The sequence below is a fragment of the Podarcis melisellensis genome (genome assembly GCF_964234715.1).
Source record: "Podarcis melisellensis genome assembly, chromosome: 2".
Lineage (NCBI taxonomy): Eukaryota > Metazoa > Chordata > Lepidosauria > Squamata > Lacertidae > Podarcis > Podarcis melisellensis.
This window is the reverse complement of record NC_138529.1, coordinates 65854232-65877083: the sequence shown is the minus strand read 5'-3', so window position 1 is coordinate 65877083 and position 22852 is coordinate 65854232. Positions and strand designations below refer to the sequence as shown.

At 42.2% G+C, this 22852-nt stretch overlaps 1 protein-coding gene across 8 annotated transcripts in view; it reads left to right on the top strand.

Moving 5' to 3' along the window:
* Positions 1-22852, top strand: part of EBF1 (EBF transcription factor 1) — a 375555-nt gene that overhangs the window by 19073 nt on the left and 333630 nt on the right. For all 8 annotated transcript variants that reach the window (XM_081901052.1, XM_081901048.1, XM_081901051.1 and 5 more), the window contains exons 5-6: positions 1672-1745; positions 10636-10704. In XM_081901052.1, the coding sequence (XP_081757178.1) occupies positions 1672-1745; positions 10636-10704 (143 nt within the window). The remainder of the gene's footprint in view (positions 1-1671; positions 1746-10635; positions 10705-22852) is intronic.

The following is a 22852-nucleotide window of genomic DNA, read 5'->3' as shown; positions in this document are numbered from 1 at the left end:
ACACGGGACAGGGATCCACTCCCTGACAAGTGTGGCTGTGTGCGACATGCATGTTTGTAAACATGTACTGATCACGTACCACTTTGAGGCATTTATTTAATGCATCCTAGGCTAGAGCTAGATGCTGCAAAACAAACACATTCCTAACCCTGGGCTTGTTTGGTTATTGCATTTATACCCCATCTATTTCCCTCCAAGGAGGTGATGCACATGGTTCTCCCTCTCCTCATTTCATGCCCACAGCAGCCCTATGAGATAGGTTAGGCAGAGAGGTGGTGGCTGGCCCAAGGTGACCCAGTGAGCTTCTTAGTAAAGTAGTGATTTGAACCCTGGTCTCCCAGGTCCTAGTCCGACACTCTCAGTGGCGTAGCGTGGGGGGTGCAGGGGGGCCGGCTGCACCGGGCGCAACATCTGGGGGTTAGGGTTAGGGGGCGCAAATCCACGGGTTAGGGGGCGCAAATTACTTGCCTTGCCCCGGGTGCTGACAACCCACGCTACGCCACTGGACACTCTAACTGCTGCACCAACACTGGCTGTCAAGTTTACACCTGACCCCAGTGTGGGGACAACTGCTGGGTGAATTGGCAGATAGCATGAGGGTGCTTAATCCTTCTGCTGCCGCCCAGTTCTCCCTTCCCCCTCTCCTTGTGGCTTGCTTCTTCCCCCTTTTTTTCTGACCAGCTAGATCTGAGCCTAGAAATATGCATGGCCTGGGAAAGGGATGAGGTTTGGGGAGCACTGGCAGATGGGAGGAAGATTAAGCAGCCCCTCTCCACCCCCTCAGTTGTTCCCCATCTCCACATTATGACCAACGTGTGTTTGATGACTTAACGGGTGTTGTTGGTCTCTAGATTCCCTCAGCTTTAGCCAGCATGGCTGGCGGTCAGGGATGATGGGAGTTATAGCACAGCAACATCCAGGCGACCGCTACCGCCTCACCCTGGATTAACATATTGTGTCACATAAGGTGTATGCCTAAATAGATAATGCATGAAGCAGACTTAAATACTGACATGGCATTTTAGGTACTGGTGCATCTGTGTTACTGGCTTAGTCTCTTGTTTTCCAGAACTTGTTTGTTTGCATTGACAGGAATTTACTCTCCTTTAATTTGTTAGCATAGTTAACTAGGCTGGAGTTTTACAGAGCACGTTGTGAATCAGGTTCTGTGCTCTGCTAGTAGCTAGTTAAGTGTACAGCCATGCTTTTTGAATTAAAAATATATTAACTTTTTCTTTTTATGAATAGGCCCCATAGTGTTCTGAGCTTTCCTGGTTTTCCCGGCCCCCCTCCCTGCTATTAAGTTTATATTTTATTCTGAATTGAAAAGAACATTGTGGTTGTCTTGACTACTAAAAAAGCTTATCCTACACACCGCTCAGAAGATGTGCATAATGCATCGGTTAAAACAGAAGAGAGAGAGGGGGAGAGAGAGAGAAAAGCGCAGAGCAAAGCTCTCACTCTGCTCCGCTTCTGGGACTCTCCAGCAACAAATCTCGAGGCAATTTCTGCTAGGATGCCGTCTGTTTAAGCAAAGCTAACTGGCTTGCCACATTGTTATGCATTCATGTGCTGTGTCGGTGATCATTTTCTCCAGGCACAGTCACTTTGCAGGTTAAAAATAAAATTAAAAAAAATAAAATCCGCCTTCCTGTTTCTCTTTCTTTCCAGGCGATAGTGTACGAAGGCCAAGACAAGAACCCAGAAATGTGCAGAGTTCTGCTCACCCATGAAATAATGTGCAGGTAAGAAAGCTCCTGTCACCATTTAATTAGCAAATACAAAATTAATTCCTGTTTCAAAAAAGAAAGCGCGGGGGGGGGGGTGAAAGTTGGTTGATCCTGTAACTATTTTGGAATGTAAAAGCATCACTTTCTTTGCTTCCAAGAAGCCCAAAATAACACAGTTTTACGTCTGCAATTAGCAGCAAAGCCCCAGTCATCATACACATTTTCAATTATTTATTGGATCTCAATCCTCAACAATGTATGAGAAGCTTCCGTTTAGACACTGTCGCCTTAATAGGCGCGGGAAATGTCTTCACACCAAAAATGTTAGCATCTAAATTGCTGCCTTTCGAGGAGGAGTCATTATCCAGCAGAATCTCCCAGCAGTAAAATTTGCCATGTTAGGCCGCTGGGATCACGATGGGCTTTCATTCAGCCGGACCGAAAGGCAGAGGATGTTGTCATCTTTTTACGGATTTACAGGTTTATTCTCAGCAGCGAGATGCCATTTCGGCTGCCTGGGAAGGGCGTTTTAGGGGGCCAGGGAAGGGAATACGGTCTGTGGTCAAGGTGATGATATCTGTAATGCAGACCTAAGGCTTGGATGCCGCAAGGACTCTGGTGCTCAGGTTTACTATGGCTTCTTCGTTTCAATGGGACCATTCATGGGAGCAAATTTACACCCATTTCGAAGCCTCGGATAAGAGGCCATTGGCTCAACACAAGGTTTGTCCTTGTTTGGAAATATTTCCACATGTGTTTCTATCCAGGGCTAGCTTCTTTGGCTCTGGCAGAATTAAGCAGCAGCAACTCTACTGGGGCTATTTGGGAACTGATCGCAGCATCTTTTTTCTTTCTTAAAAAAAAGAAATAAAGATGTGGGTCTTTTGCTTTTCTGATTCCATGAAGGATTGCATTAGGGTGCTGCCAGCTTTTGCACTGGGCTCCTGTGCCTGTCCCTTTAATGGCAGTTTGATTGGCAGCACTTAGCAGGTGAGTACGTTTAGCTGCAGGCCATGAAGAGCTGCAGAACAAATCTCTGTTAAAGGGAATAGGCGAGGCCTTTTCTTTCTTAGGCCATGTGACAAACTCTCAGCAAGATCCGTAAGCTCATGCTAATGGGCATGACCCTACAATTTCAATGATGCCAGTGAGTATTTTTTAAAATAAATTTCAGGAATTTCTGTGCAGTGAAACTCTGATGTAAGGAGGCCTGGTGGAAAATGGTCCCAGAGCTCCCTTTCCTTTGATTGCTGTGTAGGAGAGGGAATTTCAGTAGAGATAAAGCTTGGATGACAAGCTCCAGCAACTGAAATTCCCTCTTCTATTTAAGGTGCAGGAAACCTCTATTCTTTTTCACCTGGATACTCCACATTGAAAAGTGGGAAAGTTCTCCAGATGACTATCAGAACCTCTGGTGTCAATTCTGAAAGAGTGTATTCTTGGAGGTCTCTAGGGGTTGTATCGAATGGATTTGTCCCATGAGTGCAAGTGCTTTCCCCTGCAATATGGGTCTTCATTTCCCTCTCCTTTCGCTGCATCCTCCCAATCCAATCAGTTGGTTGGGGGAAGCTCCATCACAGATTGGGGGCAGGGTGGTTGGGGGAAGAGGAAGGGGGAAGAACGACTTGCACTAACAAGACAACTTCATTGGATAAAAACCTAGGCTCCAAAAGTGAGACATGGGGATCATTTACAGTTTTACTTAGCTTTACTGTGCAGCAGGCAGAAATCCAACAGGTGAAGTTTCCCCATATCTCCATACAGGACAGTACACACGTGTTGAATTTCTGCCTGTTGTGCCACTGTTAAAATTGGGAGCTCCTTGAGGCGAGAACTGTTCTATAGAAGTGCATATAATGGGTGTAATTTGGAGAAAGGTTGAAATGCGGGGCGGGGAAGGAACTTAACATTGTTTACATTTAAGCAGCACAAATTTCAGTCTGATTTCTCTGGGCTCCAACTATATCGGATAAGACGCTAACCACGCTTTATTGAAGATAGTGACAAAATTCCCCATGATTTCAGTGTGAACAGATGGCACTTGGAATTTTAACACCCACAAGACTTCCTTTCATTTATAGTGCCAACACACAGTAGTCTGTTCTCTTTAAATTATACAAAACTCTACATATTTACTTTAAATAAACCAAAAATGCAAAAAATAACTAGATGTTAGCCAATTTTAATATCTGTGTCAGTAAATTACATGGCTGCCAATATACCTTGACATGAAAACAACATTCTAGGCCAAAATTTTGAATTTACTTGATGTAGTATTTGCATTGTTCTTAAATGTGCAGTAGATCTTTCAATTTCTCACTGCTTTACAAATGCATGCATGCAGGCAGAAAAGGATATGTTGCTTGAAATAAGAGGGTAATACCCTGTTAAAATATTTTAGGGCCAATGTGAGCATTCGTAGTTGTTGACCAAACTATAAAAGATGCTCTTTTTTCTATCTGGCTGCCTGATCTTAATGCACAAAGCTCTGATTGGTTGTACTGACACCACACTTTTCAACAATAAGGAAGGTTTGGAGGGTGTGTGTTCCAGCCTTGGTTTCTCTACCACTCACTTCCCTGCCTGCTATAAGTGGAAGTTGGGATGTGCTGAATCTGCACCAGGGGTTCAAATGCAGCCTCAATTATAAGCATAAAATTAGAGTCTGTTCCCCATTAATCAGCCCAGCTAATTGCTATGCACTACCATTAGCCATATGGTGTGAAAGACAGCTTGCTCTCTCTAAGATGAAATTTCTTCATTCCAGACATGAAATAGTGAAGGCCCTGTGCTTCAGAATAGCTTGTTTTAGATATTTAATTCCCAAACAACTTTCAGCAGCGCCTTCGATCAAGGCTAACGGCACAATAAAACTTTGAGTTTATGTCACCAAAACCGAATATTTACAAAATGGAAGGGACTGTGTTGTGGAGGAAACAAAGGGCTCAGATGTAGAGGAGAAATCCTGGATGAGTGGAAACGGCAAAGAACTGAATTGAGATTACAAGCGGTTGCTTGTTTACTGCACAGGATTTCCAAGTATCTTGAAGAGATGGTTCTTTTGGTGATGATAAAAATAAGAATAATGCTGAGGACAAGAATAGCTTCATAATTCATATTAGAGGAGAATCTTGCAAAGCTAATTTTTGTTAGTGGCCATTGTGCAACAGAGATATCAAGGTGCAACCTGACTTCTAAAGAGCATCGTCCTCTTTTCACCATAGAAAATTTGTGTTATCGTCAGCTTGTGTTTACATTTAAATGGCAGTTAATCAGACAGTTGTCTGGATGCTTTCTGGCAGGCTTGGAAGTTGGCACAATTCAGGTTCTGGCCCTTTGTTACCATCCCTTGGAAGCTGCAGTAAAAAGGGCAGTCATGTGAATGGGCCCCAAGATCTGCAAGGGGCAGCTTCCTATACTGTGTAGTTCTACCTCGGGTTAAGAACTTAATTCCTTCTGGAGGTCTGTTCTTAACCTGAAACTGTTCTTAACCTGAGGTACCACTTTAGCTAATGGGGCCTCACGCTGCCGCCGCACGATTTCTGTTCTCATCCTGAAGCAAAGTTCTTAACCCGAGGTAATATTTCTGGATTAGCGGATTCTGTAACCTGAAGCGTATGAAACCTGAAGCGTATGTAACCTGAGGTACCACTGTACTCTCAGTGCAGCACATTACGGGTTACAGTATTATTTTATTTTATTTTGGGGCTATTGTTCTCGTGTTCTAACATAGTATAACCCAGATCATCATTAGCTTCTGAACAGGATGGTTCACCTCTGCTTTTTGTTCTGTGGTAGTTTCAAGACTGATCATTCTCAGAGCACTAAATGACCCAACACACACACACACACACACACACACACACACAAAACACACACATACACAGAACAAATACCTAGCATTTATACAGTATATGCCAAGCTTCACAATGTTCAGTGCAGAAATCCTTACAACTGCTGGGTATGGCTGACTGATATTCTCACCATTATATAGATTGGGGGGGTGGCTACCCAGTGAATTCATGACTGATAAAGACATTTTATCCAGAGCCTTCCTGTGTCATTGCTCACTCTCTTAGGCATCAAATAAGACATGATGTGGGGTTTTGTGATTGGCTCTTCAGTGCATATACCTCCACGATCCTTTTCATCATTCGATTTCAGTTCCAGCATTGGGAACCTGTGGCCATTCAGATGTTGTTGGATTGAAGTTCCCACCCATCCCAGACAAAATGGCTAATGGTCAGGGAATATGGGAGTTGTAGTCCAGCCGCAACCTGGAGGCCACCGGGTTCCTCACCCCTGCTTTAATGAGATCAGGGTTGTAGTGGACCATGACCCTGATTGAAATAGTCCTCCGGAAGCTGTGGACAGGTGCCCATGCAGAAGACATTAGTTTCTGGCGTGTGTGATTTGGATCATCCCTGTGCCTCACTGCACTACAGCCCCAGTCCAAATTAGACCCTCTCATGGCTGCTTTTAAAGAGGTGGGAAAACATCCAGTGATCCAGTCACATATATTTCATGCAAAACCTAGTTTGGTCTGCAGCTCTCGCTTTCTTAAAACAACAACAACAACCCTGAATCCTCAAAATGAATTTGTTTTGAGTTGTATATTTATTGACATGGTCCATATGCTGTTTTTAAAAACAACAACAGCCCAGTTTTAATGTGGGAGAAGCACTCTTTGTTTAAAGCTCACTCTCACAAAAGTTATCTTTATGAAAATCAATAAGAAATATATATAATGATCATGATGCAGCCAGAACTAAACACTTTTAAAGTCCTACTGATTTCAGAGGGAGAGAGAAACACATGCTTAAAAAGAAAAATTAAGATTTAAAAGTGCTTAACTGTGCCTTGTTTGTTCTGTTTATGTTCCTACATATAAATTCATGCAATAATCAAGTGGAACTCAGTTCTGAGGGGTTCAGATGCCCTGAGGAGACGCCAGGTTTCTAGGCATGGGTTTGGGATGAGGCATCAACAAGTGGAATGAGTGTGCTTATCACTCAAGTGAATAAAAATGCAATTCTTTTCAGATATGACTCATTGTGGGTCCCCGTGCGTTCTCCCTCTATTGCTAACTATTATAATGCCTGCATTCCGCCCATCCCCTTATCGCTTACTAATTCCTCAGTAGTCTGGGTGGGGCCCTTAGTTTTCAACAGTCATTTAAAACTATTTTATGTCGATCATTTTTTTAATCTTGCACTCATCTTGGAGAGGAGGTGAGGTCACATCTTTAATTAGTACTACTTCTTTGGAAGGGAGTGCTATTTGCAGGTTTTCATTTTTTTAAAAAAAGATATGAAAAATGTTTCTAGCAGTACATGAGTGTGGGGGTGTGGGGAAATATGACAGGGTGGTGTGAAAATTGATAGACAGTCCTCAGATGCTGATATGTCTTAAAAGTTATTTTTTACGGAGCAGAGAACAAATCAACGGTTCTCATTATATTTGGCGCAACCAAAACAATGCCAATTCCCCACAGGTGTGGAAATCCATTCATCTGTGAAAAAGCGAAAAAGTTTGAAGCCCTTTATAGCTGCTGTGAGCTTTCTGCCCTGTGAAAAGAGTTGTGTGTTCTTTCCCATTTTTATTTCGTAAAACTGCTTAAACAGTCTGGTTTTGTAAAAGGCGCTTCTGTTATGCTTAGTGCCGTTTATCATTTTATTGCCAATCTTGGTGGGTCCCCATACATTATTCGCTATATTGTTGCACAGCACAAGCAAACCTTTGTCGCTCTCCCTGGAGAGCTATTTATATGGCACGACACTTCCAAGAACTCTACTGGGGAAAAGAAGTCTATCTTCACACACAGTTGGTATAGGGTGAGCTTCTAGTGAGGGGCTGAATTCTGGCAAGATTCAAGTCACACATTGAATATTGCTGGTCCTCTTCACCCTTCACTTCCCTGCCTTCCTGAACCCTGGTCTTCCCTTTAGCATTTTTGATGGGAGGCCAAGAAGCCAACAGCATATACTGCTTGCATGTAAATTTCCTTCATCATATCAGTATCTGTTCCAAAGTGCTTCTGTTCAATACTTCCCCTCACACACACACGGGGCACAGAGCAGCCCTGTCACAATAGCCATGTCATGTGAATAACACATGAGGTAGGCTGCCCTAAGACGTTTTGCTCCCTAAAGCAGAGTCCAAACCCTCCTGCTTTACCCTACTATGATTCTGTCATTCAGGTAGCAATTTGCCCCTTCCTCCATCCACCCAGATGGTGCCACTTAAAACAGGTTGCTTCACCCTGCTGTATGATTGGTCCAGCTTTGTCTATGTGCTAGGAAGTAGCGTGTGATTTAGTGAGGGTGAGGAGGGGGGTCTCCACATGACGGTTGTTGCCGTGAAGCACCCAGATCATAAAGTGGCTTGAAAATTTCTTTTGGGGAGAGGGGAATGCACGAAGTCTTATATTTGTATATTTAGGCATGCACAAGGACCAAGAGAAAGATACAGAAGGATGCATCTCTCTAACTTGAGGGCCTATGGCTTTGCTTGCCTTCCATGATTCCCTTTTAGGTATCCACAGACACCACACTTATTAAACAGGGGGATGAGGACAATGATAGTGTCTATAGCCAAAGCTCCCACCACCTCAGGCATTCCCATTTCCTCATGGGCAACTTACTGGGCATTGGCATGTCATGTATGGCATGTATGGGATATATGGCAACCCTAATCTACTCAGAAGCAAGTGTGTGATATTTTAGCCTAAATTGCAGTGGAAATAGAATATTTAAGAGCATGTATTATGATAACCTTTTTTAAAAAAACACTTCACAACTCTAGCAGGATATGTGGGCAATAATGCACGAAAGAATTAGTTATACCGGGGAAGGCTTAACTTGTTGTCATGGACTGGCTGGATGCAGAGCAGTGGTGGGTAGGGCTGCCATACGTCCAGGATTTCCCGGGCATTACCGGGATTTCAAAGGCAGAAGTGACATATGGGGGGAAATTCCGGAAGGCAGCAGTTTGTCCTATGGCAACCCTAGTGGTGGGAGGCACCAGCTGGTAAATCTCCAAGGGAACCTCTGGGGGAAGAAGGCCCAGAGCCAGGGGGAGTGGTGGTGGGACGACAATGGGTGCTCAGAGGGCGCAGAGGGAGCAGATTGGGAATAGGAGATGTCGGAAGCCAAAGAGGCAACAGGGTTTGGCGAGCAGAAAGAGGCTGTGGCAGAGAGCAGTCCAAAAGAGGAGGCTCAAGAGGCAAGGTGGAGGCAGGCTGCTGAAGAAGCCAAGGAGTCTCCCCCCTCCTGCTCTCTCCCAGAACACAGAGAGGAGTGAAGAGGGTGGAGCAAACAGAGACAAGACAAAGGAGCCTCAGGATGCTGGAGAAGGACCCCACCGGGAGGCAGAGACTGAGCTGTGGGAAAGTGGGGAGCTTCAGTCTTCACAAATGCCTCATTAGGGCAAGACCTACTCGGGAAGGGTTGCTGTTATCACTAGGCCTGCACTATTTTGGTTCCTTTCATGGGCGTAGCCAGGATTTTGGGGGGGCAGGACTTTTGTTAGGGGGGCAGAACTGACGTGATTGGTCAGTTAGTTAAATATTTCTATTGTTTTACTTGTTCTAGGTGTGGCAGCTGAGCCTCCCTTAGCTACACCCATGGTTCCTTTGACTAAACAGTTAACTTCACTGACACCAGATGCTTTCTTGCTGACCTGACTCCAGCTCCTGACACCAGTGGCCATTCAGGTGTTATTGGACTCAAAATTCCCACTAGCCCCAGCTAGCATGGCCACCAACCTGTTCCGGTGTTTGTAATTGGTTTTATTTTTATTTTCTTACATTTATAGCCGTTTCTTCTGTCATGGACTCCAAGGCAGTGTACATGTGGCTTCCCAATAGTCACACATCCAGGCACTGACCAGAACAAGTTAAGCCTAACTTCAACAAGGTGGTGCCCCCATGTGCCTTTGAACTGTACCATGGGATTTTAAATGTAAAGACCAATACATTTCTTGTTGGCAATTAGTTTTGCCAGAGATGTATGGTAGCCAAAGAGGGTCAGGCAGAATTGGCTTCAGAGACAGATTTGGCTTAGGGTCTATGGATGCCGATCACTGTTTTTGAAGAGATCTGCACTGCAGTCCTGTGCATTGAATCGTGAGAGCCAAACAAGAAATATGAAATTGCATCTCACTGTTAAGAGATGGTTATTTGAGATGTTGGTACGTTTTCCAGCACCAAGTGTCAAAGTGGAAATAGATCATGATCACACTTGTGTATTACCTGCTAATAAGGTGTAAATGCAAATTTCATGGCCATGTAGCGTTTTTTGTCTTTATTCCAAACAGGCATCATCCAGCATATTGAACAAAATGTGGCGAGAATGGTCTTAAATAATGCAACATGGAAAACATTACGAATTTCTTTTGCTTTCTGGATTCCAAGCGTTCCCAAACCTTGCCGTCATGTTTACAAACAGCTGCAAAACAATTAGGTCTAGAAATGTTTTTTGTTTTTAATTGAGAAGCTGAGAGATTGAGGATTCTAACAGTCTACAGAACGAGTGCATTCAAACAATCTCTTCTCCATAGGAGTTTTCTGCCTGCTCTCTTTCTAAACTTATCTATGGGACGTCTCGAACCATTGCAATGTAACTGGAGAAGGTCATAATCATTACCTCAAGAAATCTTGCATTATTATCCCTAAAAAGTGGGATAACCCTCTTTCCCCCTTTTTATTTATTAATTGTTGTTGCTTGCCAGCTGTACAAGATGTTAGACCTAGTCATTAACCCATATGTGACCTTCTATATTCAACTGTTTTCTAGACAGGGACAGAACAGTAACTCTAGCTGGCAATGTGAACCCTCCTGTATTTGTAATTATGATTTTGAGAGTGTAATGGCTGCACTAAATCCTCTCCCTTTTTGCTCTGTAGCCGCTGTTGTGACAAGAAAAGCTGCGGCAACAGAAATGAGACTCCTTCAGATCCAGTGATAATTGACAGGTAAGGGCTGCTATCCTTTTCCTTGAATTTATTCGAGCTATTTGTGGTGTGTGTGGTAGTTGGTTTTCTTTTTGTGGGGTGGGGGGACGACGACTCCTCATTATAATGAAACACCTGCCTTGTGTTGCTAATGGGCAAAGAGTGATGTGCGTCCGTGGGCGTAATTTTGTCGTTCATAGGGAATTAGTGATGCTATAAGGTTTTGATTTCTGTGGAAAGGCCATATGGAATGTAACTGTGAGTGGAGGCTCTGTGGAGCGTTCTGGTGCTCGTCTCTGATTCATGCTCCTAAAGGGGGACATTTTTCTCTGCAACTTTCTGCGCCTCGATTCGCATGCTGTGCCTGGGAAGCTTCGGGAATATAAAATAATAATAGTTTGTGATTTATGAAATGTGGTTGGGTGCTTATAAATATTTAACTTTTTACTTTGAAAAATGTTTGAATCATTATCACTTTTTAGCTACAGTAGTTCCCTTGGATGCAATCTATCTAAATTGTAAGGTTTGTTTTATTTTATTTATGCATTAAGATATCTGAAAACTAAAGATTCCTCTGCCCCCCCTTTCTCAACAACCCCCCACCCCCGGATTCCAGCTTGTTTTCTTTGGTTTGAGTGCAATTTTGATTGTATTGTCAGTTGATTAATTCATTTTGCCTGTCTTAATTATTACGGTTTCTAAACCGATCCAAATTACTAATCTGACATGACCGAATAAATCACTGTAGAACAATAAATTCGCTGGAGTTGTTCTGTGCAATTTGCACTCGGCAGACTTGCAAATTAGGCAACGCTGTAGCCAAAGAGTCACTTTTACATTTTAATTATTGAAGCTCGTCATACAGAAACATATGATAAACTGTTACGATGTCGCATTACTTTGTGAGAATTAAGTGACCACGCAAGGCTGATACTGTCCATTATCAGTTAAGAGAAGGAGTACTATATCATTGTGGTATGGAACTCTTTCTCTTGCTTTGCTGCCTGAGTTAATGTTCACAACCTTCAATTCATCCTCTTTGTTGGATTGCTCAGAAAGTGCCGTGTGACGTCGGAGCAAGGTGGCATTCTGTTGCGCAGTGACTGGAAAGACATGATTGATAAGCCATTGTATTTATGTAGTTTTATGTCTTTTGAAACAAGAAGTTATGCTTTCATGGCAAATGTCTCTGCAAATTATTCCTGAGTTAGTTTACAGTACAGTAGCAGTGAATTTATATTGCATACTTGCATTGCTGAAGAGCGTTAGGTGAACACAGGAGAGCACAAAAGTAATTAATTAATGTGTCTGTTGTGTATTCAAGGTGTATTATAGTCTGATGGGGTATTAAAGATGGCACTTGCAGTTGCATGGAAAATATATGTCTCCTACATGGTTCTCAACAACGAGATAGTTACTGAACGTAAAATGTGTGTGGTTCTACCTACATAGAGATGTGCTGGCTGTGGTTCATCTTAGGAATAAAACCATTGGCACTGACTGCATTTTGGACTAGCATATTTCAGCTTAGTAAGCCAAGAGACGAACAAGCATTTTGCCCATGCATGAAGATCCTGTGTTCCTCCCTTCATATTGCAAGAAGTCAAATTGCAAAATCTATAATTAACCACAACTTCTCATTTTGTCCAAGCTGAGGAAAAAATGGTTATAAGCTGTGGAGCAAGTGTGGGGTGCTAAAGTGACTTCAAACTGTGGTTTCATATTCTGGCATGTTTCAAAGCCATGGTTTCTTGGAAATGAATGATTGGCAAACTATGGTTAATTAGGTTTGCTGTTTTGCTTGTGTGGATAGGCAAAAGCTGTTCATCTCTTGACTTACTAAGCTGAAATCAGTCATCTGATCCAGGCACCCTCTTTTGCATATTGTTCCTCCTCTTAGTAGTTTTGGACAACTTGGGTCATACAGTACTTCACCAGCATTGCAGAACTTTGCGCTGAGGCAGATTAAAAGCTGGAATTTGGTTTGTGGAACTGGGCTCTATTAAACTTTGCCTCACCACACATTTTGAGTGTGAACTGGTTAATCTTTTAAAATTCTTCCCTCGGTTTTAAGTGGTGACTTTGATATGGAAGGTTGATATGACTGTGGTTTGAATAACATCTGATTTTGACCCGCTCCTTTGGGTTGCAGTGGCATAAGAAATTTGACTCAGCTGTGCTGTAATTAGCCTTCCCTGTGTTTTTGAAACAGGATTGAGTTACCTGGATCGCATTAGTGTGGCTTCTATTGTTGCCGCTTAGCATCTGTCCCAGTAGGGTACTTAAAACCTTTTTCTTGGCCAGGGCTAGTTCAAACAATTTAGGCAAAATAAAGTATGCGCTTTGTACAGCTAGTGGCTCTGGTGATGTTACTAGTGACATTTACCCTGTGCATATTATTTCCCCCTTGGCTTAGAAAAGCATGAAGCAGTCTATATGAAGCCTGTGTTTTAAACAGTGTACTTTATAAATTGTTTTAACATTAAAAAGCTGTCACGAGCTGGAACATATGTTGAGTTGCACTCTGCTGTCACTCTGGCGTGCATAAAATTGTAAGCTATTATGCCAATTGATATGCAAAACCATATTTAGCTATTTTTTATTTGCAAGTGATCCTTCGCGGGACACATTTGGGGAGAGGCAGAGGGTTTGCAAAGATGTTCTCTGATGCCTAGCAGACTGCTCAGTCTTGCATTTGACCTGTATTAATAGAATGGGCACCTTAAATGCTACATTTAAGGAGGCAAGGATCACATTTAAATCATAGACATGTTTCCTTATGAGGATTACTACCTCTTTGCTATATCTGCAGAATACGGTTTTTCAAATGTCTGATCAAGAAGGATACTTACGATTTTTACACATGCACTCTAAATGATATTAGAGCATGTCTGGAAAATTTTGAGTGACAGTAGCCACATGTGAGTATTGACAATTCTGGACAATTGCGAATCTCTGAAAATTCAAAGATACACTGGTGAATATAGGCAGCTTAAAAGCGATTACATTTGTGTGTTATAAAAAGTGGGGATATATGACACATGTAAAACCTTTGTACCTACAGAGTTGTATAACATGCTCTTTTGCCTCCAATTATCATTTATATTCATTTATAATAGTCAGAATGAACTGGAGCCATTTAATCATAAATGTAGAGTGTTGGAACAGCCTCGGCAGATGCACTGGGAAATGACTTTGTATTTAGAGGAGCACGTTTTGATTGCGATCAAAATGACCTTAGGAAATTTTCTATACTCTAGAGATCTGTCTTCCCTCCATACTGTGGCATCAATCTATTTTTCTCATAGGCAGTTTGTATTACAGAGCAAAAGAAGTTGCTTTATACCAAGGCTTTATACCATTGGTTCATACAGCCCAGTATTGTATGGCTGGCTCCAGGCTGGAGGGGAACGTGGGCAAAATGTCCCCTCTCTATCGTTACGCCTTATCACCTGGCTACAATGATAGCACTTCAAGGTAGCTGTGTTGCTGGATTTAGTTACCCTTTAAATTCCCCACAATTCCTCAGAGTGACAAAAAGTTGGGGGCATTGAGAGAAATTTAAGTGGTGGCTTGCTACAGTCACCTGGCGCTGCTCCAAATGCCACATCAGGTGGTGGTCGTGGGGAATTAAGGTTGGAGATGAGTAAGTACTGGGGTCCTGTCAGCTGCTCAAGGATGCCAGACACAGGCTATGAATACTGTTTATGTTGGTCCTTCCCAACCCTACCAGAGTTACCAGGGCATTTGCTTTTACCACAGAGTACTGCTGCGTTATGGCCTCAGTGTGCTTTTGTTGCGCGCGCAATTTAGAGATGCTGTAAAATAATCTCCAACACAATCACACAGATTAAAATAAAAGGCCCAGGGCTGCTTTAAATGAAATCATTGAACTAGTGGGCTTTTCCCCCTCTCCTCCACTGCTGTGTGCCCCATAGCCTCCCAAACCTGCTCCAGAGGGTCAAGAGAACCCCCAGAACAGTGCAAGGGAGGAGGAGAGGAGATACTGTTTGGTTTGCACGAACAGAAATGCTTGTACTGTACTACGCAATAATCTCCTTAGCATTACACTGAACGCAGCCCAGTATCCCCAATAAATGACATTTTAAAAGCCACTTACTGCTTTGGCACAAGCTGTGCTGGTAACAGCTTTCCCCCATGCCCCAACTGGCCCTTCATGTGTTCCCTGTCCTGCTTAGTTCATTTTACAGCAGGATGATACAGTTTACATTGTACAGAAAGTATAGCAAAGTGAGATAGGGCGTAACATCTATTTTAAGGTTAATTATTATTTTTTAAGCGGAAGGTGCATGCATCCCCCTAAAAGCACCTGCAATTTCATGCAGATGTGGAGGGGACAAGTCTTTGGAGAAAGCGAGTGCAATGTAAAACAATTCAGTGTGCAACAATTTCTGTTACAAGTGACACTGTGTGCTTTCAGCCTAGTAGTAGCAAAAAAACAAAAAAAAATACGAACCACTTCCTGTTATTACATTCTACATAGATTTAACATTCAAACGGTAACTCAAATTTGAATTTAAAAGGTTTGCTATAAAATTCCTGGGCTGGAATTGAATAAATTGTACTTTTATTGCCACAGTGGAGATTCCCATGTTCTAACCTTTTTTTCCCATATAGCTATTCTAGTTCAATAAATAAAACCTCATTAGACTATTCCCATTTCAATGAGTTTATTAAATTTTACAGGAGTAATTAGCATAAGCTGTGCTAATTTTTCTGGAAGACTAATGAGAGAGCTTCCTAATTAGGTTTGCTTTGTAAGAATCTGAAAAGATGATAATGAAAAAAGTCACATAGGGTGCAATACTACAGGAAGGAAGAGTCTTATTATTTCTTGATTTGTGAAAGATGATTCTGTGTCTTGGCATGGCTTCAAACTTTTTTAAAAAAGCCTCACACACATTTTAAAAAACCACCCAAACTGACCAGGGCTGAAACAGATATTCTAGTGAGATTTCTCTGCTTGTCATTTAGTTTCATCCCCGTCTCCCTTCATGGATGAAACAATTGAGCAATGGTTCTCTTGGCTAAGATAAACATGGAAAGTAATGTCTACTTCCAATGTATATGGCAGAGTCACTCCAGCATAAACACTCATACCTAGTGCCCTGGATCCCCTTAAATACCTGTTGTTTCAGCATGTATGCATTCCAGTGGTAGGAGAAAAATGATGTATGGTTATTAATGGCTCCAATTCTCAATAATGACTGGGGAGAGATGATTCCCCACTTCCCTGCCAAGAGTCAAAAGTGATATCGCAAGTGTGTCATTGCTAATAGTGAATTGTTACCTCTGGCAAATAAGGTTTTTCAGGTTTTTAAGACGTTTCAAAAACCTGCAAAACTTGTTTGATGGAAGATGATTGCAGGACAAAAGAAAACTATATGGGCTGCACCTCCAGCTTTCTTATAAATGACGGTCTCTAACCATAGCTGCTATTTTCTGTATCCCTGTTGAGAGCCAATGCCCAAGAATCTGAGACTATTTCCCTAAACTAATAAAATAATTTATTCCAGTGCCTAGTGTACACAATTGCATCATGCAGAGACTCAGTATTAATTCTGATATCTGAAAGCAGCCACAGCGCTTAGCCACTGCCTCCAAGTTGGTTGTCTGATGCAGAGTTGTTACCTGGCTACTGTTTATATTAGCCATGCTAGAGAGGTTTTGTTTTGATTTTGTTTTGGAGGGTTAGGCCTATACCCAATTTATCCATAATGAATAGGGCCATTTTTAAAGATAGTAACTCTAGGTATGTGATCAAGCAAATTCCCTTAAGCCAGGCAATTTCAGATGGTGTTTGTATGTTCCCAGTGAGCACTGGATTCCAGTGGAAAACATCTGCTCTCTATGCCCATAACACTCTGTCCTGGGATATTTTCCCAGATTGCTCTATGGGAGAGTAGCCAGCAAGCTGCTCCTTTGTGAGAGAGCTGTTGTGTGACCACTGCCTCTAGAGCTCTGAATTCCTCAGCAAAGCAGTCCAGTTTTGCCTGTAACTATCTATCTATCTTGCTGATGCAGTGCTAAGAGTCTGAAAATAGTTTCTTCTTAGCATTGATTCACACAAGTGGTGCAGAAGAGGAAAAACTTGTTCCATGATGGCTTCCAGATGCTATCCATTGTGTGCATATATGATATTGTAGGTTGAGCTTAGCATGAATTCATTCTTTTTTAAAAAAAAAATATATTTGGCACTGCCTGCACATTACTAGCTGATGTGACCTGAACGTGCCCAAGCCTTTTCTGCAGCTGAAATGGTCATATGAATCCATCTTCTGTTCATACACTTGCATATGGGTCAAATACCTTAACACACTTATGCTCATGCCATAACCAGGATGACACCAGTGTGGGCAGAAGAAGGTTTATGATTCTCTGTGTGTGTGATGGGAGGATCCAAATAGACAAAGCTCCGATGTAGCTTGATGTAGTATTGGTAGTTCATGTAATGATGAACAGGAAGTCTGGTGCAAGATTTTTAGACGCGTTAATTAACCAGCATGAACTGTACTGCGAACAAAGATCTCAGTGCAGCAATTTCTTGCAAGGACAGAGGTATGCTTGAAATGTCTCTTCCTGCAAGGGCTGCCTCATTGACTGCAAAAGTGGTAAAATTCTGCCCATGCGTCCCTTTGAACATGCATGCAGAGATCTGAAGTGAATGGGGCGGTGTGCAGGTTCATAAGTTCTATGTGTGCATGACCATTATGTGTGAGTTGCTCTGTCATTAAGGTAGCCAATCTGGGGAACATTCAGCACTTTTTAGTTTCATTGGTTTCAGTGGGAGAATCAAGCATGTGCTTCAGTCTCTTTCTCTCATTGAATTAAATGAGACTCCAAGCACTTAACCTTGCTTGGATTGTGCCTGATGTTTCTGTTGGGCTTAGGCTTGAGCTTTGCTTGGAAAAGTCAAGGACACACTACCTTCCAACAGGAAATACCTCCTTAAAGAGTGACTATAGCTCTGCTCCCAGTGTTGATCCTTCTATTCCATCTGGAACAGCTGCAACTGGAATAACGATTGCCTTCCTGAACGTGTCATTTTGGAGTTATTGGTCATTGCTCCAGTTCATCGTGCAAGTTACCTACAAACCTATATGTGGAAAGCACCATAGTATGTAGCGAAACGTATGCATTCCTCTCTATTTTAAGCACACATTGGCCCTGTGAGTAAGGCTATGATAAGAAATAATGATTGGTCATTAAGGAGCTTTGTGGCTGGGTGAGAATTTGAATTCAGGTCTCCAGAAGTCACCCAAGGCAAGTCACACCACCTTGGCCTCTTTTCCAGCCTTTCTTCATAGTCCTCCTTGCACCGTGGCACACACTGCCTCAGTATAACAGGAGTGAGAGGGTTGGCACCACTCATTTGATGCAATGGTATTTTCCTAATCTGCTGATTAGTTGGGGGGAAAGAGCTTGGAAACGTCTTATTTGGTCCATGCCAAATGAGTGGTCCTTGCAGCTTTCTTATTCCTGAAAAGTGGCTTGAAGATGATGGCGATAAGCTTCGCTTTTATTTCAGGGGCAAGTTCTGTGGAGAATATGTAGTGTACCTATATTCTTTTCAGTGTAAAAAAGCCCTTAAAGCATCTGGCTGAAAGGCGGGGCCTGATCCTGACAGGGTAGCCCAGAAAGCACTGAGCACTCCCCACCCAACTTTGCAGGGGTGAGTACCTTAAAGGACCGGGCTTTTCTTTTGTTTCTCTTCACAAAACTTCAAATGTCCTATTCATAGCTATTGATTTCTTAATGCTAGCTGCTACTTCAAAGTGTGTGCAGGGGCAAAGAGGACAGAGGCGGCCCATAGGATTACCTGGGTCAACAGAACTAAGAATCTTTTATTCCATTTCATGTATTATTAAAAAGAGAGTTTTTTTGGGGGTGTAGATAGGTTCCCCCCTTTTTATGGATTGCGGTGGAGAGCAGAACGGAGAAAATCCAGAAATATCTAATCTCTGAATCATAGCTGTGGAGTAAATCTGATTTTGGGATCCCTTTGTTGTACTTGAAAAATGTGCCAAGCCAGTGGAAATACACGGGGTTCCAATATTAAGAAAAAGGTTGCTTTGATTAATTTGGGCTTTGCCTGTCTGCAGAGTGATGTGGAGTGGCCTTTTCTTGCTGAAGGATGATAGGACAGGTGACTTTTCAACCTTGATTGTAGAGCCACATTGTACAGAACCCCAGCTTCTCTGTAACAATTTTGCGGCTTCTTTGGAAATCATTAATTAAGAAGCAGCAACAAACATCTGTTATGCCAGCGAGTGACAGCCAATTGAAGTTTCCTTTCCTGAGTACTTGTGGTGGACCAGATCCACATTGCCCCTTTACACCTGATGTTGTACACCATGTGTACATGTGTGTGAACATGCTTTTGTCAATTACTGGGATACTGTCTGGTGAACTCCTAGAATTTCTTTGCAAACTTTAAATGTGTAAATGATTAATTTTTTTAATGAAACAATGCCAGAAAAGAGAATGTTCTTTTCTAGTGGAAGTTAGACCTGCAGTGGCTGTGTTTAGAGAAGAGAGGAGCTTAGTTGCATTGCAAAAACTCAGATGGGAAGGGGTGGATAGACGAAGCTTTTACTGTACTTCCATTTACTATCTTCTTTGAGAATCATTGCTTCATTGGCACCAGCAGCTTAACTGAGCAACTCAATGGTTGCTCGGTGCCACCTCCAGGTTTTGAGGGGCTCTTAGGCTAGGTGGTCCCCTGCTCTGTCACATGTTTGTTTGCCTTCTTCCATCTGCACAACTACCTAGAGAGGGAGCATACAAATCAATATGGCTAACCTGATCCAAAACACCCACCCACCTCACTCACACACACGAAAACAAAGATCACCACAGCCAATCACAAACAATCACACCCTAGGCCAACCCCAACCTCTCTCACCACCAAAGGAACACAAGTGAACAACACAAGCAACGCTGACACCAAACTCTACATACATTAAGCACAATAGAAACATCGCCACCCGACCCCACCCCATCCATCTTCCCTCCCTCCACCCTCTTTCTTTTTTCTTTCTTTTCTTTTTTTTCTTCTCCCCCTAATGCCTCAACAAATGAAACGGATTTGTAGAAATGTTACATGGAAAAAAAAATACGAGGCATTACACTTACCTCTGTAAAACAAGAAAATCCTTAATAAAATATTTTTTTTTAAAAAAAACTACCTAGAGAGGGAGTGTGCAGAATACTGCACAGTAGTGAGTGGCAGGGTAGGGTGATAGTGCTCACTTTACCTCCCACTTATTGTGTTGCTGATGTAAGTAGTAGACAGGCAGGTCAGCAGGGTGCAAACCAGCTGGAGGAAGCACCACCTTGGTGTGTTTGCGCTGCACAAACTTCTCCTCCTCTACCTCCTGGTAAGCAGCAGTAACATGGGCAATGAGAGGTCAGGTGAGCACCGCTGCACTGTCCCATCACTTGCTACTGATGCTACTCCACCTATTTATTCTTACCACAGCTTGCATGCTTAGAGAAGGCAGATGAAGAGGTAGCAACACCAAAGCGGAAGAGCAGCAGGGTCAGGAGGCTCTGGGCCATTCCCTGCTGCAGGGTGTGGAACTCAGCACAATGTGAACCAGTGATGTTAACCCCTGATGCTGCTGCCATCAAGTTTCAGCTGAAGAGCGGAGGGTCCATGGACTTATGAACCACCTAGGTCAAGCGGCAACCAGCGAGAGGAAAGGATCCTTTTCATATGATGCAGATGCTATAGCATCCAGCACCTGTACCACCAAGCGGTGGTGAAATTGCACAAGTACAACATGATGGCACTGAAACCACATAAAGCAGTTCTTCCATCTCTCAGCTTCCATTTAGTGATTGCCTGGTGGCCAGTAAATGCACTAGACGCAGTGTTCCCCAACCTTGGGCCTCCAGCTGTTTTTGGACTACAACTCCCATCATCCCTTGCTAGCAAGACCAGTGGTCAAGGATGATGGGAATTGTAGTCCAAAAACAGCTGGAGGCCCAAGGTTGGGGAACACTGCACTAGAGTATAACTGCTAGAATGCACTGTTGTCATCAATACTTTCATATAATCCAGTAAAGCAAAAATCTATTTCATGCTGCTAATAAGATGGGTCAAATTACACTGTGATCTATAGATCCTACACAGAAGGTGGCAGATTTTTTAGAAAGGCATTTAATACAGCTTCAGAAAACAAGCAGCATGTGTCAAGAGCGTAGCATGCACTGAAATTTCTCTTTCACTTTTAACATCCTAGCGTATTTCCTGTCATAAGAGTTCTGGAAAAGTACAGGGTACACTATACAATGTTGTCTCTGTGTCATTTTGGGAACTGTGCACAGGCAGTTGTGATCAGATATATTAAAGTATGAATGAAAAGTTTGCTTCCAAAATTATAAAGGAGCATATTTTAAAGTGGTTCCCCCTCCATTAAAAAAAAGTCCTCTATCATTTGTGGCACTTTAAAATACTTGTGACACTTCTTTAGTATATGAAAATCTATATTCCAAATGAATGTGACATGTTTGATGCTGTTAATCTGCTCTGGGTATGAAGTAGGTCGTTAAAATGTGTTATTTCATTACCTTGAAATTATATCCTGGATGTTATTAAAGTGACCCAGATATAGACTTTCACAGCAGCCGTTGAAATGCTGTGAACAGTACTTTTTTGTCTTCAGTTCTTAGCTCCTGGAAAGGTGTAGGCAGATGAAGATAAATCTAGCACAGGCCATTTCTCTGGTTACAAACCTTTGTTCCAGTGCAAATAAAGGTTTTAGATATACAGGGTTCATTATAACAGAATTTTAATTGCTTTAATCTGGCAAAACTCCCTAGTCAGACAAGAATGTTTTTTGCCTCCCTTTTTTTTCTTTTAAGATATAATGGAAATACCTCTTCTTGGATTCTGCAGTTTGTGTATCCTTTCATGTTTTTTTTTTAATCCCCTAGATTAGAATATCAACAAAGTTATTCTAGAGGTTGTTAAAGTTGTGTTTTTTCGGGATAGCCAGATTTTCACATTCTGAATGCACTGCTTCTAAATACACTTTTGGACTGAAGGGAAAGTACTTTGGAAGTGTGTGTGTGTGTGTGTGTGTGTGTGAGAGAGAGAGAGAGAGAGAGAGAGAGAGAGAGAGGGAGAGAGAGAGAGAATATGTTATAAAGAATAGCCATGTTATGACTTGAACTGACACTCTAGCAATCTATATTGCATTATAGCAGCACCAGGCATCTCCAGCGTGGCATTTTCCAACTATATCATTTAGCTAACTCTTGGAGACACAATAGTTTTGTATATATCTGTATGGAACAGTGTTGGCTAACACGCCTTTAATAAGAGATTGTCTTCTGCCCTGCCATATGCTACGGGAGCAGCCACCCGCTCTGTGGGGCTTTTGATTCCTCTCAATAAGATTATTTCAAATACTCTAATCCCGAATCATTGACATGAATACAAAAGCCTAGTGACATCTAATAGATGCCTCTTAGCTTTGCTTTTTTCCTCTTGTTCCTTGCCTTTTTCTTCTTTTTTTACCTGACAAAAAGCTTACAGACACTTGGGCTCTGTCTCTCAGTAGCAGCATGGGGGGCTGCTCATGAAATATAAAGGAGGAAAAAGGACTGACATAGGGCTGATAAGCCACAGAGCAAAGGACCATAGATTAAAAGTAAATGCCAGTAAATCCTATCCTGTACACTCACTTGTTCTTTTATTGTTTTCTTTAACTCTTTCTGTGCTGGAGGAAAATGCAGGCTGAGACCAGTAAAGGGGAAGACAGGCGACAGAAGAAACTTAAGATTAGCTTGTTGCTCCCTTTCGTGTCAGTTTTGACACATTTCCTGGGGTCTGGCTGACACAAATGCAAGGTGGATTTTAGTTGCTAAAGTTGCTCTGAAATTATATTTTCAGCCAGCATGTAAATTAACAGGCTGGTTAGAATATCTTATTATATACAGAACATTAAACAGATGATACCTTTCCTACTTGGCAGAAAACACAAGTACGACTATTTATTTATTGATTTAAGCCATTTATATGCCATTTCCCCAAAAGATGTGTTTGAAGTGGCTTGCAACAATTATATAAAATCATTAATAAAGACATGTCAAACAACCTTTTGCTAGTCTTTATTGTATTCTTCATTATATTCCTCTG